Source organism: Gymnodraco acuticeps, unplaced genomic scaffold (genome assembly GCF_902827175.1).
Source record: "Gymnodraco acuticeps unplaced genomic scaffold, fGymAcu1.1, whole genome shotgun sequence".
NCBI classification, from domain to species: domain Eukaryota; kingdom Metazoa; phylum Chordata; class Actinopteri; order Perciformes; family Bathydraconidae; genus Gymnodraco; species Gymnodraco acuticeps.
This window is the reverse complement of record NW_022990661.1, coordinates 42,303-61,552: the sequence shown is the minus strand read 5'-3', so window position 1 is coordinate 61,552 and position 19,250 is coordinate 42,303. Positions and strand designations below refer to the sequence as shown.

The following is a 19,250-nucleotide window of genomic DNA, read 5'->3' as shown; positions in this document are numbered from 1 at the left end:
CAAGACATTCTTTTTAGTTTTACAGCTTGATGAAACCTTTTTGTTTGACATCAGCCATTATAGATATTATGGCCATCTGAGTGTTTGTGGTACTGTTTGTGGTTTGTTTTTAACTGTTTAATACAGTTAATTATTCAAAATGTCAGAGTTCCTTATTTTTAAACTGAAACTTGCACTACTGTTCAAAAATAAATAACAACAAACCTGGAATTATGCATTTGGGACTTTTTTTTGCTTTTTCTTGTTGTACCGAACCGTGACCTCCAAACCGAGGTACGAACCGAACCGTGACTTCTGTGAACCGTTACACCCCTAGCTCCCAGTGTTTATTCTCTTCCGGTATGAGGTCCCCAATCATACACGGAACATGCCTGAGAAGACACCATGTTTGGGATGCAGACTGACGCATTGCCCTTTCTGGAATTTTAAGTTCCTGCTTCCCAATCACAGTTGGCTTGTTCTTGACATCAGAAAAGCCATAATCAAAACTGGTGATTCTGAAGTTGAGCGTGTCAAGAGTGAGGTGTTTGTCCTCAATCAAGGAGGCGAGAACCAACTTCAGTTCAAATGGACCTACCCCTTCCAACAAGTCATGCATAATATCCAAAACCTTGTTGTTTGTCACATTTAAAGTTGGATAAATTATTCAGAATACTGTCTCTCTTGACACCAGTATCTGACAGGCTATTACGACTAACATCTGCAGCATAATTTGCCTAGTTTCTGATCAGGGTTGCATCCTTTTTTGTCTGTGTCTTTGTTATGGTCTTGTGTGCCTTGCAGATGCGACAAAAATAATTACTGGAGAAGCACTCAGTAAATCCAAGAATGGCATTCAAGCCGAGATTGTCCCCACACAACTGGGCAACTGAAAATCTCATTTCACCCTTAAAGTGAGGTGTGTTGAGAGAGATCCCATTGACCTCATGATCCTTCAGTTCCTCTATGACTGGGCGCAGAACACTATCAATCCCATAGGTTTTGGCATCATCCACTTTGTAAACTGCCACCAGAAAGTGTGATGAGAGTTTTGATAAAAACGCTGGGGGCAAACTCTTGAAGACCAAGTAAATGAACCCCAACTTGTGCACTGCAACCTTTGATCCCAGTGGGTTGACTGTTTCACAGTCATCGTTATACAACAGAAGTGGAACAGACACTTTCCTGGAGAAGAGAGGATGCTGCTTACAGTATTCCCCATCATAGAAGTCTGAAAGGACTCCATCTTCTCTTTGCTGCCAGGCAAAGATGGCATCCAAAATGCCAGGGATCTCAAGCACTTTAACCAAGAGAGGTTTCAGGGGGACACGATAAAACGTATCTTGCAGTAAAACCTGTCTAACTGTCCCAGTAGCAGAGGCCCTTCTCTGCACAAAGGACTCTCCAGTGAACGCCTCCTCTACAGGGTCAATGAAGTTGCCTGACTTGACAAAATACTGCATATGTTTGAATTCTGATTCAAACCCTTCGAATGGACTAGCTGCTGCCTCAAAATCATGGGCCAGTTCCTTTACCCCGGGATCATCCCTATGACCAAATTTCTCAAACAGATACATTGTGTTCCTCTGGAGTGAACTGACAATGTCCGAAACCAAACTAGATGTTTGTTGCACAACAAAACGTACTGTACTGTAGGTCTGTGCCGATTTAGCCTTAAGGGTTGCCAAAAACAGAGCTATTCGCTCGGTTATGGTTTCTGGTTCCAAGTCATCCCAGTAACCATCATGTTCATTTTGGACCTCTACAGTCTCAGAATTGTCTACATTCATGGGAACTGAAATGGATGCTCTTGAGGCCCCCTGGAATGCTGTTCAGTGCCATGATAATGGTCTGGGACAGAATGCTGCACAAGGTGTCTTCTGAAAGACCGCACATACCCAAAAGAACGCCTGCAACCATGTTCGTGGCACTGCCAGAATGTTGAAGCGCTATTCATGCCATGCACTGCCCTCAAATGAACAAACAGACCCTTAGCTTCACCGGGTATGACTTGTCTGCAGCGGAAGCAAGTATATGCCATCATTAACTACTGTAGCTGACACTTCTTAAAGGGTGAAACAGCAAGGTGTGAAACAAATAAGTGGATGGAGCAGAGAAAAAACTTACCTGCCACTTCAGATAAAAACAAACCCTTTACTCACAAGTTCCTTGTGATATTTCTGGAATTTGACACGGTGTCCAATTTTCGGTATTAGCGAGGCAATGGCAATGGCATCCAACAGGCAGAAACTTTCCTCATCAACTTCCTGGTCTGAAATTCAAAAATGAAAATCATAAAGATTGTAAATGTGGTTACAATTGTGGGACCAGATCTAGGCCTGTCACAATTATTGCAATTTGAGATAGTGGCAATTATTTGCATAATCATTTCCATGTTTAAAAATACAGATATACAATCTCACGTCACAACGCAACTTGTTTTGACGTGAGCTTGTAGATCGGCTATTTCCACTTTATAATACCTTTAGAATACTGGCCATAGAACATTTGTATTGATTGTTGGTATCAGGTCATTGTCAGTCATTGCTTTGTATAATTTATTTGTCATATCTGTACTGTGCAACTGAAATTTGCGCCTAACAATGATAACTATCAGATTATAAAGCTTTATATTTTTAACCAAAAAACCTTTGTTTTAACAAAACAATATATCACTTGCACTACCTTTTACCACTTGAACCCCAGCATCCACATTTTGGGGGGATTATTAGCCAGAAATAGACGATCTACAAGCTCACAACGCATCACAATGCAATGCGTTGTGAGCTTGTAGATCTGCTATTTTTGGCAACGATTGGTGTAGATTAAAAGAAAAGTCCATAGGGTTTAAGTGGTTAATTACCTGGTCAAAATAGAGACTATTTAGTATCAAAACTGGATATGGCCTTCCTCTTTTTAATATATAACAAAATATTTAATAGTAACATCTCAACATTGTCTCAATAAAAATGAACTTACCTTTAAATGTGTCAATCAAGTTCTCAAGCTGCCATGCAGTCAACGTCTCTGTGACAAACGTGTCCATGGTGAAATCCTCACATTACTAGAATGAAATCAGATTAAGTACATTAGAATTTCAAAAAACTGTGCAATGTCTTAAAATGTATTGTAAGGTACCAAGCTACTAATTTACAGTTACTACAGGGGGTCTGCCAAATCTATGTTAGATAGGAAAAAAAAGCACACACGATATAAAAATAATACTACTTTAGGCGCGCAACCACTGCCGAATATAAAGCAATATAAAGCAGACCAGTGATAGAGCTCACTCTTACGAAAGAACAATCTCTCCATGAAGACATTTTAATCATTCACGATTTATTATTATTATTATTGGCCCCTGATCATTCACGATTGGTTGGTGTGCTATGCTAAGCTAAGCTAACCTATGGTAACACTGTCACTACCCGATCCGTACCCCTGCCCGATCTGTACTGCGCATGTGCGAGATGGTCCGCCATATTGGAGAACTCCGGACGGCAACTCAAGAAGGACACTTGACACAGTGTCAGAATAAGTGAGAAATGAATTTAACTTCTGTTAGACAGCTATCACGAATAAATATTTACTGTGAATGTATGCAAAAATGTATGGCATATGGCTGTCTAACAGAAGTTAAATCCATTTCTCACTTATTCTGACAATGTACTTAACCCCAAATAAAAGAACCCAATAAAAAGAGTTGTTAAATAATAGTGAAGTCACGTTGTAATAACAATAACTCATCTCTTTCGAGTTTTATTTTTCAGCTTTGCCAAAAGCCACTGTGTCAAGTGTCCTTCCTGGGTTTCCGTCCGGAGTTCTCCAATATGGCGGACCATCTCGCACATGCGCAGTACAGATTGGGCAGGGGGACGGATCGGGTAGTGACAAACACGTCGATGGCAGGGAACTGAAATGTTATAATTAATGCTGTCAAAATTATCGCGTTAACGGCGGTAATTACTTTTTTGAATTAATTGCGTTAAAATATTTAACGCATTTAACGCATGTGCAGAATGGCCCGCCCCATACATCCCACCAGTGGCAGCGCCAGGGTATGGCTGGGGTAGGCTACAGCCATACCAAGAAATGGCTTAGCCCCACCATGAAAAATGATGTTTACGTAAGCAAAATAAAGTCCGCCAACTCGTGCCGAGAATTGCACAGACAGCAGTTAGTAAGATTGATTTCAGCCACTTGTCTGGAAATACCAAAGACTAGAAACGGTTTTGAAAACTTTTGTCACGTAGTGATCGTCTTCTCAATAGAACATCTTTGATAATGTCTTCTGGCCAATCAGAATCAAGATAACGGCGTGATGTTGTTGCAGGAAGTCCCGACGGAGAATACTTTTGCTGTAGTACAGGGGTGCACATAACTGGTACGCATGCGCGGCAACAATCTGAAATGCGTACCGTCACTTGTGTCCAGGGTCGGCGTCATGGGGGGTCATTCGCGGGCCATGCCCCCCCAACTGAGTCACTGTGCCCCCCCAACGCAGGGTGGGCAAGCCTAGCCACTTTGCCGTTTAAAAAAAAAAATCATATAAGTGAAAACGTTTCCACTAAAGGTTTTTTGTGTGAAATACGTCAGAAATAAAGAATACAAATATAAAACACAGCCTGAGCTGTGCTCACTGCTGCCCTCTGATTGGTGTGTTGCTTGACCAATGACCCCCGACCTTTGTTTTGTTATCATTACGTGGCTGTGTGTTTAGATGAAAGCCCGGTGGCGATCTGTTCATCTGTTACACTGATTAGTGATTATACAGTAAAGCCATCGAAAATAATATGATATACAGTACAGTACAAGTAGCCTACTTCTGGGTCTCTGTGTTTCATTCAAGCTCGGCTCTGTGTGTGTGTGGCACGAGCGCATTTTGTGAGTGCGCGAGCGGTAACGTGGAATGTTGATGTTAGCATCTGGTTAGCTAGCTATGCTAACGGATATAAAGAGCTGTTTCTAAACCAAGGTGGAGGAGAGTCCTCTCCTGTCAGACTGAGAGGATCTTATAACGTCAGCTCAGTGAGGTAAGGACTCTCAGTGTTTAGATAGTTCACTTTGGTGTAAGTTATCTCAGTGGGTCTCAAACGGTTTGGTCACCATTTATGTAAACAAGTATTTGCGAGGAATACCTTTATATGATCATTATAGTTATTAAAGAATAACAGAATAAATAAAAAACGGGAATGAAATACTATAGGACAGTAACACAAGAATACAGTTTACAAGGGGAGTGATTAGTAAAATATCCATAAAGAAAAAGTAAATCTGTTTACAGTTCTGTTTCATATGGATGCTGAGAGATGTAGGCTATCCATAGATCTCTTCATGTTGCTCTCAAAGTGCACCAGATTGATGCATTGAACTTCAATATTTTTAAAATAATCTTCCCGGGGGAGCATGCCCCCGGACCCTCCTAGAGAAGGTTAGGTCCACACCCACCTAAAACATGTTCACATGGATAGGATACTAAATACATTTGCACCCTTTTTATATGGTGGCCTATGTCCTTATATGTTTCTGTTTTGGTGGTCGTGCCACAACCGTGCATGTATGCACAAGTCATAGGTGCGCTATAAAATAGCACTACACCCTGCAATGTGTGTGAAAGACAATACACTTTACAGCATGTTTTTTGAAGTTGCGTTGGTGTTTGTGTGTTGGTTGTTGACGGCAGTGTGTGCCCCCCCTTTGTAAATGATTGCCCCCCCCCATTCGATTTGTTCTAGAGCCGACCCTGCTTGTGTCACAAAGCGCATTTGCGTACCGACGTACTTGTGAAGCTTTTCCAGAAGGCGGTTAGATCGCCGGACGACAGAGTCGGTCTCCGTGTGCACAGACAGGGCTGCTGTTAACGTCGGTCTGTACAACGGAATTGTGCCAAAAACTACGCCAACCGGCTGCGGAGGGAGACTCCCCCCTTCACTGGAGAACTGAGCTACAACAGCTGATCCCCCCCCCCCCCCCCCGTGTTGGGGGGAAATCAACATAAGACCCCACGGTTTGATAATTGATAGGTGTGTGGGCTGTCTTTCATTTTGACACACAGAAAAATGTTATAATAAACATACATACTGTATGTTAAATGGATATATCCGCCTTCTTTCATTTATCTTTCCATTCCCACAACAATATACATAAAGAAATGGCATAATATGGACATAGTTCGAATGGTGATTAATCATGATTAATACATTTTAAAGCTGTGATTAATCTGATTAAAAATTGTAATCGCTTGACAGCCCTAGTTATAACATATGTGGTTCGGTGACTTCGGTCACTCACTCCTAAAAATAACTTCAATAGTTGCTAACTTTAATGATTAATGTAATTAATAAATACTTCTAGTAACCTAAACTTACCTAAATCAATGCGCCCGAGCTGCATGCTGGGAAAGAGAGTTGTGACGTAAAAGCCATCTGATTTATACTGCCTTATTGTACATCTAATAATTTTGCACACAAACCCAAAGCTATAGTTCAGACCTATTTATAGCTACTAGTAGAACAAACGTCTTTGTAAAATAATAATTCATCGCATCACAACGTAAATTCAAGGCTCTTTCACTCATTGACAGAAATGTAAAACATTTGTAGCCGACGTTAACTGCTAATGTTACACTTTGCACAGTCTGTTAAATGCCAGGTTACTATTAATACAGATCCCTATTGTGCTGTTATCACAACTCATTAAAAAAATATAGGTTACAGAATTGTATAAATATAGGTAAAATATAGGTTACATACCTTGTGTTTTGAAAAAGATGGTTCCAGAATGATTCAGAAGTGGGAAAACGAATAAAGCAACCTCTGGGTTAAAAATAACCCAGGAGGGTGTTCAACTGCAATTGAAGCCATAATAACCCCTTTGACCCAGCATGAACAACCCACCAGTGTGTTTACCCAAATAACCCATAATTATGACACAGCCAAATCAACCCAGCAATGTGTTTATAGAAATAACCCAGCATTTTTTAGAGTGTACATGTATCTTGAAGCCCCCTGATACTGAGCCATCATCAGCTCCATTTTTATAAAAACGTACTTTGATCTGTGATGAAATTCCTGCAGAACTGGCTGTACTTTGTGTTCCAGTCGAGGCAGAGCATCACTGAGCCAGAGCTGCTTCTGTTCAAGGTCTCTTCCCCGTTAAAGACTTTTTACTTGACTTGCTTGCTGATGGGGGACTGTGTTGGGGTTAGATCTGCTCTGTGTGAACGATCCTAAGATTCCTAAACAGAAGCATGTTAGCATGAGAAACAGCAACTAAGGACTTTTGTCCATGCCCTTGAAATGTGCCTTGCATGTCTGTGTCATGTTTTGTGAAAACATGGGGGCTTTATTTACAGGATTATTATGCATAATCATGCTACTGTTGAATAATTTTGACAGCATCTGCTATGGTAACCTCCTTTAGACTGTATATAGCTTTTCCGTCAGTTCATTTAATCCAGCCATCGGAAAAACAAGTTATTCATTCGGTGCGTCACCAGAGCTCAGATACATTAACCACGGCTCTCCACTTCCATTCAATTACATTGAAAGGACACCAGGCGACTACAAAACACACACACACACCCCCACACCCCCACACACACACACACACACACACTCACTCACTCACTCACTCACTCACTCACTCACTCACTCACATATTATGTAAGCACATGCAGCATGAAATACTGTAGACCTAAATAGCATTGGATAAACGTGATCACTTAAAATGCCTCCTCAAGCTGTTTTGACCTTATTCTATATCATCGTACTAATTCACTGTTAAAAGCACACAATTTGCCTCTGACTGCAGATGTATTGTGTTCACATCATGTCGCTCTGCATCCAGATAACATTATTACAGATTCTTCTTTGTTGAGTTGTCATGTGTGTATGATAATAATAATAATCAACACACCCTCAAATCTAGTTTCTTCCAGTCCTTTTGCACGTGTTTGTGTGCATGTAAGACTGAAACAGAGACCGTATATCGAGGCTTTGTGGAGGATTATAATGAGTTTCAGCTCATTGTTTATCTGTCAGTCCAGCCACTGCTGTGGTTCACCCTTACTGCTCATATAGCGTTGTGTTCTCCTCCAGCAGGCAGCTTTTTCCAGCAAAATACTCCAAACAACCTGTACCTGTACTGCAGCAGACAGCAGACAGTAAGGGTCTAACGGGTGGATTGGAGCATTAAGCAGCTAAACAGACAGATAGTTCTCTCAGAAGTCGGTTGAGACCAAAATCAGAGCTAATAAGAAGGACATATTAGACTTGAAGCTCTTACACACCAATCTGACACCAAAGAACACGTCCCGACGGACCCGACTGTTGTGTTGCCTCATGTCTCCTGCGTCTTGGCCAACAGTCGCACTGGAACACACCGCAAAGACTTCGCATGCGAGAGTGGCAATAACTGTCCTTACCAGCAGGCGGCGGTAGTGTGTATTCGTCATTCAAAAGAGGCAACAACCGGAAGACAGACTGCGTGATAACCGAGAGAAGAAGAACAGACTGCGTGATATAAACAAGCAACAAATAGCGTGTGCGTTCCATCTTCCCTCTACAGCGAGAAGCTCACGGGGCTTTCCCGAACCTGTGTCGAGAGCTGGAGTTAAATGAAATCTCAGATTTGCCTTCTTAATAGTTTGTTTGGGTCCCTCACTTCCGTTTCGCTTCTCATGCACTGATTCGCTAGCTGAACAGCCAATCAGAGTGATTTCTTTAGCCGACGGCCTTTTACCGACAGTCTACGGTGACGGAAGGTGTCGGCACGGCCGAAAAGACACAACGGGGCGGGAGACACCAATGTGAGTAGGGCGAAAGGACGACATCGACGGCCAGACATCTATCTACGCCGAAAATCGGCTTGGTGTGTGTTACGTGCCAGGCAGGCTGTACTGGTGTGGTTTTCCTTCCCTCCTGTGTTTCTCTCTTCTCCCTGTCTTCTGCACAGCTAATCAGCAGCTGATCGGTATCTGCCTGTGCACCTGAGTCTGATGGCTGATTGGATCCTCTCCCCCTCAGCTGGCCTATCAGCAGCCAGGGCCGACCATAAAGGAGGCACCCAGGAAGTCTTCTCGCTCTCTCACTCTGGGCCTGTTGCTGATGAAGGAGCCTGCAGTGTTTAGCCACTAAATTTCTTTGTATTGTCTGACCTTATTGAAAGTGTGTTGAGAGGTGGAGGAGTTAGGTAAGTCTGGGGTACCCTGTACATTTCTCACCACGTAGCTAACTAATGTTTAGACACACTAGGTTAGCGGATTGTTGCCACCCCTGTATATTGTTTTGTCAAAGTCTTTGTAGTTTAGTTAGTGAGGGTTTGAGTTTTGGTTTCAAAGGATAGATGTAGAGATAGGCCTGGTTTTGTTATGCTTGTTTCTTTTGTTTGGCGCAATCCTTTGACTCCTCTTCCTCCTCACCAACTAAGGTTTCAGTTACATGTCTGTTCGGTTCTGGGTTAAGAAAATAAACCTTTTGTAAACTGTTACGCTGACTCCCTCATTAATTATTGGTTGTATGTTATTGTCTCCAGGTCCCCTAGACCTTAGCGGGGACGTAACAGTGTGTAAGGACCTTTTTAAGGTAGGGACACACCAAGCTGACACCAAAGAACTGACAGAGACCTGTTGAGTCGCCTCACGTCTCTGCGTCTTGGCCATGTGTCGCACTGGAACACACCGCAAAGACTTCAGCCGACAGCCAAGAAGCACATACAAACTGCGCATGCGTGAGTGGCAATAACTCTCCTTACCAGCAGGCGGCGGTAGTGTGTATTCGTCATTCAAAAGAGGCAACCGGAAGACAGACTGCGTGATACACCGAGAGAAGAAGAAGAACAGACTGTGTGATATAAACAAACAACAAATAGCGTGTGCGTTCCATTTTCACTCTCCTCCATCGAAAACATGTTTCATGCGGTACTGGCGGTATCAGCCCTTGGACTGTTGCTTGTGGAGTCCAGCTCGAGCCAAGCAACACAGGGATGAACTATGCCACTATTTTAATGGTATCGTTGCAGTGCCTTGATAAGATAATAGCAAATATCACATGTCTAATGTTGTGTTATCTAATGGCTGTAGTATAGTTTTGTATTGCCTATCCTGCTATTTGTGTTTATTCTTTTAATCACACAGCGTTAAGAAAAATAAAAATGTGCCTACAGTAGACAGTAACAAAGTACATTTACTTAAAGGTGGGCTAGGTCATTTTGGAGAAACCAGCTCGAGTGCGCTAGAATTTGAAAATACACAACAATCTGCTACTTCCTTACAGAGCCCCTCCTCCAACACGCACGAACGCGCACATGACCAATGAGGGCATGAGATAAGTTTGTGCACAGATGGAAGGCTGACAGGCAGGTAGGCCATCCAGTTACTTTAGCCGACTCAAATGATTGGTCGTGCTTTTTACAGCGCTACGGCTTCCACAAAGCACTTCAGATATTCATTGCTATCGGGATGTCAAGAGCATTCCATGGAATATAACAAAAAGTGTATCTCGAGCCGGTTTCTCAAACTTACCCCACCTTTAAGTACTGTACTGCTCCACTCCCATTCAGGCAAATAGTGTACTTTATACTGCGCACATTTATCGGCTTGGTGTGTCCGGGCCTTTAGATTCATCAGATCGACAAAAGCACAATTCCAAATGAATGATAATGTTCAGTTTAACTGCTGGATGTGGAAATAAGCAACCGTTTGTTAAGGGGTTGGTATATCCGTGTTCTTCTTACTACTTTTTGTCCAAAAAGAATGGGTAATTGCAGCTTTTTCTTACATCCAGTAAGAATAATCTTATCTGAAATAGTTATTCTGCACATTAAAGTTCCCTGAGAGCAGAGGCCGTCCTTTGAGAGGCAGCTTTTAGAGCTCCAGGCTACAGAGTGAATCTGACTGCAGATCCATTATTGGTGCTGCTCGACATCTTGCCAGTGAATGATTTTAAGGAAGAATAAGGACTGTCTTTGTTACAGCTGCTGCTACCTTGTGAGCTTAAGTCTGTTTGTGTATGTAAATGAGCTGTGCAGTTCCTCTGCTGTCATTGGCCGTCCGGACCGCTCACATGAACTCAAACTGTTCTGCTTTTCATGCAGCTGTCACTCTAATAATGATCCCACATTCTGCACAAACTGCAAAAGCACATTCGGGGTATTGGGGAAAAAATGTGAACCAATTAGCAAGATCCTTTATAATATACTAATATAATAACTAAAGTATATTATTATAAATCTTTGTTCAGTTTTATTAAAATATAAATGTTAGACTCTCTGACACAGTATGGAGAGGAAACACACATCATTCAGAAACCGTTTATAAAGCAGAGGTGTCCAAACTACGGCCCGGGGGCCAAATGCGGCCCGCGGTCCATCTTGAAACGGCCCTCAGCTAATTAAAAAAACTATAATGAAATATGGCCCACAAATTAACGTGTGCTCGTCTTATATTGTACTTCTTAAATACAAATGTACAAATATACAGTATCACACAGTATTCATGTGTTAAAAAGCCCACTTTTCATATAAATTCTGTCAATTACATTTGTGAAAAATGTCAAACAAATCTTAGTTTCTTATTTCCATAACAAGTTTGAAATCTACCCTTCCTATTTCCTCTTTTTATAAGCAATCTGAAGCTTCTGTTTTAAGGAATGAGCTACTAACACGTCTTATAACTAAATAAAGTAAACCCTCTGGAGAGCTGGGATGTAGGCTGTTGTGTTTCTTAGTATCAAGCATCATTTACCTACATTTAATTGATTTTGCTAACTTATAACTTCACTGATAAGGCAGTATACCTCTAGTGAGCGGCCCAGCCATTCGTATATTTTTCTGTATGTGGCCCTCGGTTAAAAAAGTTTGGACACCCCTGGTTTAACGCAACAGGAAGGATTTGAAAGCCATCCTTCAGATGTAAAGGTTAAAAACCAGCGCATCAATCCGTCCTCGAGCCGTGAAAATACTCATCAAAATAGTTTGATGAGTTTGAAAGGAAAACAGCACAGAGTGGTACATTTCAATTAATCCAAACCCAAATGAAAATTGATCGAATGCTCATTCCAATACTCTGTTAATTCTGCTTTTCAGCCACTTAAGGAAGCAGAAAACGAATTAACCTGATGCAAGACTTGCTGTGTTCGTGTTTGACACCATCACCAGTCCCACAGTGCAGCCCTGACTTTATCCATCGAGGCTTTGGATCGTATTGAGTTTCTTCTTCTATGGACTGAAACTAACTTGAAGGACATTGGGACTGATGATCAAAGACCCAGTATGGATGCAGATTTAACTCCAGCTAATCATTCTTTTCTTATTAATGATTCAAACCATGTTTTGAAGTTAATCCTTAAATGTTTAAAATGTCAAACATAAAAAAAAGATGCCTTTACAGGTTCTGAGAGCCCCAAGTTATATTTCTTATCTTATAAGGAGGTGAAAAGGGATATTTTAAATACGTCTATTGATTTTCTGGCCAAAGGTTATAGGTAAGAAAATCAATACCACTAAAGAGTCTGTGTGTTAAGTATCAGCTAGAGAGTTGTTCAAGAGGAACTAATTAGCTTCTTGGGGTTTTCCCTTTCCTTTCGTGTTTTAAGCGGCACCAACAAATGTATTATTTATTTATTTACCTTTAATCACGCTGATTAAAAAACAGCTGTCTGTGGAAGGAAATTAGTGCTTGCTGTAAATCTGTGTGACCATTGTGCGCTTCACACAGTAAGCACCATTTATCAGTCTAATGCTGGTCAAATATGAAATGTTGAGCAGATGTGCATGAATCTCTCAAAGAAACAATGGTCAGATATTGAGTGGCTGGTCAAATTGGAGTGCTTTTTTGAACCACTCATTTCGAGAGTGATGATAGATATTCACTTCTATACTCAAACAGGACATTTCAGGAAGCCTGTGTGTGTGTGTGTGTGTGTGTGTGTGTGTGTGTGTGTATATATCTGTGTATGTTGTTGCATATGTATTACATGCATATATATCCATTTAACAATATTTCTGGTGAATGTTCGTGTGTATGAGGCTCACTGGCAGTAAATGTAGGGGATTACTTTAGCCGTTGTTATTGTTTGTTTGTGTTTTTCATTAATAATTGTTCTCGTTGTACATACAATCAGTACAAACTGTCTCATATGCAAATCTTTTTCTTTCCATTTCTAAATGACACACACTGGTTATGCATTGTCAAAACATAATACAAAGATTTGTATTATTGTAAATTGGACCGCTAGTGTCACGACCTCGGCACAAACTGGAGGACCCAGAGACACAGTCTGAATGTAACAAAAAATGTATTTTTTATTTCAATGAACACAAAATCCCTCTTAACAGAGTAGGTACTGGAATAACAAAAGGCGCTCACAAGGAGGAAAATATAAATCGTAACAAAAAAGGAACTTAAAGTGGACCTATCATGCTATATTTGAAACATATATTGTAGGGCCATACCTATAGAAAACATGTCTGTGAAGTTTTTTTTTCAAAATACCAAACAGATCACCCATTGGAGCCATGCCTCATACTGCTCAAACCCCTCTTCTGAAGCCCTGTTAGAGAAACGTGGATCTTGGGTCCTTAGCTTGAAAAAAGAAGAAGAAGAGAAGGCGGAGCTAATGCCTGATCAGAATTCTATCGGAGATAAAGTAAAATTCTGCTGTGATAAAACGCCATCCTGTTTAAACCACATCAAAGATTATTTCTGAAACAGTATGGAGCTCAAATGCTTTTTCTCTTGCGGGTTTACCACAAGGTGAGTTCCCTTTTTTATTTGCTGCTTTTTAAACACACATTTGCTCTCCAGTACAGGTTAGCTCTGAGTGTTAGCGAGGCTTGCTAATGTAAACAAGACGAGATTACGTCCAAAAACACGTCAGGCATTGTTTGTGATAGCAACTCTCTGTGGGTCCGCCGCCGATTTGACGTCAGTTCGGATGGAATCTGTATCCGCTCGTGGTACACAACCCGTTTTTTAAAAGAGATTTGGGTACGGAGGAAAAGAGAGAGGGTTTTATTTTCTGACCTGCGTGAGTTCCCCGTCACACCGGGGACACATATGTTTGTATAAAAGACATCACAAAGTGCATTTTGCATGATAGGTCCCCTTTAAGATAAACTTAAGTCTACAAAAATAGCAAAATAACACAACCTGACTTGACTGAAATCGATCCTCTCTAATCTGAGGCCTGGCACGACCATTCGTGGAAACAAACAAGACGAACTGACACAGGACAGGGGGAGACAGGACTATTTAAACATGAGGTGAGTGGGAAACAATCAGGGGGGGGGCAGACGCTGACAATGGCGGGAAAACACACAAAGGGAGGAAGTAACAGGGCCTGAAATGAGACAAGAGGTAAGAACAAAATAAAACAGGAAATGGAAAACGAGACATGACATGAACCACGGGGACTTGATTAGAGATGAATGACATAAATAGACAGACATGACGTGAAATAAACATGAAAAGACAGACATAATACAAAAACATAACTAACACATTTGACGAGACACAAAAGCTAAACGTCAGGCTGGTGGACTAAAACATTGTTTTTACACACTCAACATGAACGTACCATGTTAAACTATTAGTCCAGAGACCATTGTTACTGTACCGTACGTATGTGTGCTCATAAGATTTAGTGGAAGATTTCACTTCCTCTGCTATCCTTCTTTGTCTGATATTTGAGCTCCTTTAATAATCCATCTATGTTCATCACACAGCAAAGACACAACGTTTTTTTTTTGTATAGACACATTTGTGATTAAGAATAAATATAATATGTTTTCTTCTGATTTGAACAAAAACAACCCGGCAACAATGCATCACAAAACTAAAAGCAAATCCCAGTGGCCCCCCCATCACTTCCCATCAACCTTCAAGATATATTTGCAGCATAAATGTATTTAAATGATTGCAATAAATAGCATCCAGCTCTAGCACCATGCACCCTCACCACTGGTATCCATATTAACTATACCGATATGTTTTAATCCATTAAGCTTTTAACCTAAAGCAGAGGCTTATTGGTTTCAAGATAAGATGAGAATGAATGTCACTTTTACAGTATCACCCACATCTGTTACATGTATTCATAATTCATAATTTTTAAAACATATAACGATGGTAGATTTCATGATGTGTGTGTAAATGTTTACACCTTGTTCAGTTTGGAGGACAACAGCTTCTGCTTCTTGAGACATTTCAAATCCTGGAAGTCATTGCTTAGAGTCTTTACTTGAAAGTCCCCTCTCTCCTGGCTTCCTGGCTGTAACGCACCCTGTCTGCTGTCCGGACATCACTGTAATGAGGACTAATTTTCACCTTCCACAGAGGACGTTATATAGGATGATTCACACTGTTTACCCCCCATCCTCCGTCCTCTGTCTCTCTGCCAGCTCCGCCCTCTGTCATCTGCGGGTGGAAGCCTTGTCCGGTGACAGTGTGTGAGCTGCAGGCAGCACAAATTACACTCAGATCCATGATCGAGCAGGAAAGAGACCCCCCCCACACACACACTTCCCTGACTGCCCTTTCTGTTCAAGTGTCTTCTTGGAAACAACGAAGATGAATGTGTTGCTGTCTGGGCTCGACTGAGGTGTGAGCGTGCAGGGGGAAGGAGAGGAATACAGAAGGGAAAGAAGAAAACACAATCACATATTCCGTTACTTATCTCTGTGGCCTTTAGGTTCATCTTCATGCTGCAATGGAAAATAAGATGTTTGCAGGTTAAGTAAAGGGAGGGGGGAAAGTCATGTAACAAAGGGGATTCTGAATCGCTTCACAACTTTTTGTAAATCAATTTTTATTCTACGTTTTTTCATAAAACATAGGTATTCCAACTGATGGACAGTAACCCTTATCGACCAGTCAAAGTCATGCAAAGCACTGTTGTGAGATTTGTATTAAAATACCAATCCTACGTGTTGTTTTGTGTACAACGTGTTTTTTTAATTGGCCAGTTTGTTAAACATTTTAAAGAAATCTAGCTTAAAGGTGGGGTAGGTAAGAATGGAGAAAGCAGCTCGAGTGGCTAGAATTTGAAAATACACAGCCGAAAGAAATCTGCCACTTCCTTACAGAGCCCCTCCTCCAACACACAGGAACGCGCACATGACCAATGAGGGCACGAGATAAGTTTGTGCCCAGATGGAAGGCTGACAGGCAGGTAGGCCATCCAGTTACTTTAGCCGGCTCAGATGATTGGTCGAGCTTTTCACAGCGCCACGGCTTCCACTGATGACCTTTTGTTATGTATTTATTGTCAAAGCATTTAATGTGTTCATTGCTATCGGGACGTTAAGAGCATTCCATGGAGTATAACAAGTGTTTCTGAAGTGAATGACCTACCCCACCTTTAAGCCAACAGATTGTATTTATTATGTAACAGAAAGCATTTTTATTTTCTGTATAACTTGAACTTGATATTTTTGAAGTCACATACTTGTTAGGTAAAAGCATGTATTTGTGTTAGTTTAGCATGAATAAAGGTTGCCTTTGCTTTGTCTTTATGTGTTTACACAGAATAGATCTTCAATTGATAATAGATTCAGGAATCCCATTGGGAAAAATGGAAAGACTCACACCCTTAAAAGGTTGCCTGTGGAAGCAGTGGCACATTTCTCTTCCCCTCACTTTGTGTGTGTACATGAACCTGCATCATTATAGGTCTGCCTGCTTTTTCCTCTGTGGCATTTGGTGGTTATTATTCCCCACATGTCTGGGGTTAAAGCGTTTTCACGCAGCAGTAAGCTCATCTCCCACATAGCTGTCATTTTAATAGGTTTTTGTCCGTCGGGGGAGCGGGAAATGACAGGTGAGGGTTATAAGCAAAGTCACTTATCACCCTATTGTTAGGCCCAATGAGAAGTTTACCCAGTAGGCCATGCTGCTAGATGTATAGAGGGAAGATTACATGTAGTCTGCTACTCTTGTCTTTCTCACCTTGGCAATTATGACTAATTGAATTGTTTCTCTGGCATGCGAGGGCTGTTCCCATACACTTGATTGGAAGACTCACTTTAATGTAAGGTTATGTCAAGCAGTCTAATAGTTTGAATGCTTCTCTGTTGCCATCTTGTGGTTTTCCCACTCCTCTGCATCAACTACAAAGCTCAACCATTTGTTTAATATCACTCACAAAGGGGCTCCATCTAAACTGCCCTATTGAAATGGTTGGAAGTCAGCATAAGATCAAGCATTACTGTATATCATGCAGTGTTTGAAGTAAACAAGTAAGAATGTATTTTTCTATAGGGCAACTTCTTTTAACCCTTAGATGCATAAGTGGGTTTTCTTGAAGTATCTTTGTAATTACATTTTTTTATCATTTCATATTCCAGCTATTCCTCAAAAAACATGTTTTGGATATCATGCCATTCACATTTTAACTGTACATTTGAAGAAATTGTAGTTTTTGTATTTCTACCCCAAGCTTCCACAAGTGGGTCATAAATGACCCGCATGCATTTCCTATGGGATCCTCTGGGAACCTTTGATTCTTATCACCTGTTGCTGTCAGGACTACATTCACTGTGGACCACACAGAGACATCACAAGGGACACCTCTCAGGAAGATTATTGTACACAGCAAGATCTGATACCTGTCAGTATAATAATAATAATAGTACATTATATTTGTATAGGGCTTTTCAAGGACTCAAAACCACTTTACAATATAAGGGAAGGTTAGGGTGGGGGGTATAGGACTATCAACCTGATCAACCGGCATGGATTGATGGGGGGGGCTATGGAGTAGACAAGAGGAGAAGAGATGAGTTTTGAAAAGGGACTGGAATACTGTGAGGGTCTCAGAAGAGCGGAGATCTTTGCATCGATACTGTATGTTCAAAACGCTTTTTTTCAAAATGTAAAACATTTTTCTAAAATTATGAACATTTAAATATAAAATATTTCTAATGTGAACCGAATATAATACTAAATATTATACAGGTGATTTTTCTTAACCAAAATGACAAAATGGCATAAAACACGTATTATTCTAATACGGGTCCTTTTAGACCCACTTAGGGTCCAGTCAGGCATCTAAGGGTTCAAAACTAAAGTTGAGCCTGCACTATGTTGATGGTTTGCTCTGACAGCTTGTACCATGCGTTGCAAGGGGAGACGAGTATGGTGACGTGTTTGTTTCCTTCCATTTGTGTTGTTTTCGCAGTGACGACCTCTTAGGGAATGTGCTTTTAGTATTGATTTTCTTTCTTTTCTCTTTTTGTGCCATTAATTATAAAACGTAATTTCTGAAGTTAAACATGTACTGTATAGTTTTCAAGTCGGGTTGGACCACAAGACCTCAATACATTTTTTTGTATGTATTCAACACTTCTTCTGGACATGCTGTGTACCACGAAAACACAAGTATTAAAGAAACTTGTTTATTTGATTGTCAGTATTGAAACGCCAACATTTTATGCAGTATTACAATCAGAATAGAAAAGTATACTCAAGAACTTAAACAATATAAAAACATAATACACAACTCGTCTACACATAAGAAAAATCAATACAAAAACCTAAACATGTAAACAACCGTTCATACAAAATGTTTTGGAAAGCTTTACAGAAACAGTACAGTAACATTTAAAGTTCATTCTAGCACCAATTTGAAGATGTTGTGTTATTGGTGCAGCTGCCATTCTTTATTTTATACTGTAAGCCGAGTAAAACCATCCTCATTTCAGTGCAGGTTCAAAACCTTTGTATTTTACAATTCAAATGATAAGATGGAGTTTTAGTGGACCCCCACTACACCTGCAGAGTATTTTCCCCTTTTTCATTCAGTTAAAAAATGTATTGTCCGTGTGAACTGAGCTAATTCAAAGCGAAGGTGTCTCCTCGCCTCGCTCCGGCTCTGAACTGTGTTGTGTTGGATCCAGCTGGGCCGTGCAGTTTCTCACTTCTCCTCTGAGCTCCGACAGCTGCTGCGCGTGGCTGGACAGCGTCCCGTTGACTTGCACCAGAAGACCGCTCGACTGTTTCTCCAGCTCCTCCCTGATCCTCTCCAGGTCCTCCGCCAGGTAACTCAGGCCCTTACACTGGTCCTCTACACTAGTAATGCGCCCTCCGACCTCAGTCACCTCTTTCCTGACGCCCATGGCTGTGCTCCGGCAGCCCCGCACCTCCTCAGCCAGACGCCTCCTCATGCCCTGCAGCTCCACTTTAACCCGGGTCAGTCTGCTCGCCTGCCCCGAGCATGGCGGCCTGATGTCCGACCAGCTGCACCACACCCTTTATCTGCTTGGCCAGACTCGCC

The 19,250-nt window shown here is 41.2% G+C and overlaps 2 protein-coding genes and 1 long non-coding RNA gene across 3 annotated transcripts in view; 1 reads left to right on the top strand and 2 right to left on the bottom strand.

Annotated features, from left to right (window-relative positions):
• The window catches only part of LOC117554951 (golgin subfamily A member 6-like protein 2), an 87,882-nt gene that overhangs the window by 56,021 nt on the left and 12,611 nt on the right, over nucleotides 1-19,250 (top strand). The gene's annotated exons all lie outside the window — the stretch shown is intronic.
• On the bottom strand, nucleotides 2,175-6,806 carry LOC117554952. The gene is made up of 3 exons (XR_004570337.1): nucleotides 6,732-6,806; nucleotides 2,959-3,043; nucleotides 2,175-2,251 (listed from the first exon to the last, which is right to left on the bottom strand). It is a non-coding gene; the product is annotated as an uncharacterized LOC117554952 (long non-coding RNA).
• The window catches only part of LOC117554947 (EMILIN-3-like), a 4,783-nt gene continuing 3,891 nt past the window's right edge, over nucleotides 18,359-19,250 (bottom strand). Inside the window, 2 exon segments of the mRNA XM_034229576.1 lie at nucleotides 18,359-19,174; nucleotides 19,176-19,250. Of these exon segments, the coding sequence (XP_034085467.1) occupies nucleotides 18,814-19,174; nucleotides 19,176-19,250 (436 nt within the window). The 3' untranslated portion in view covers nucleotides 18,359-18,813.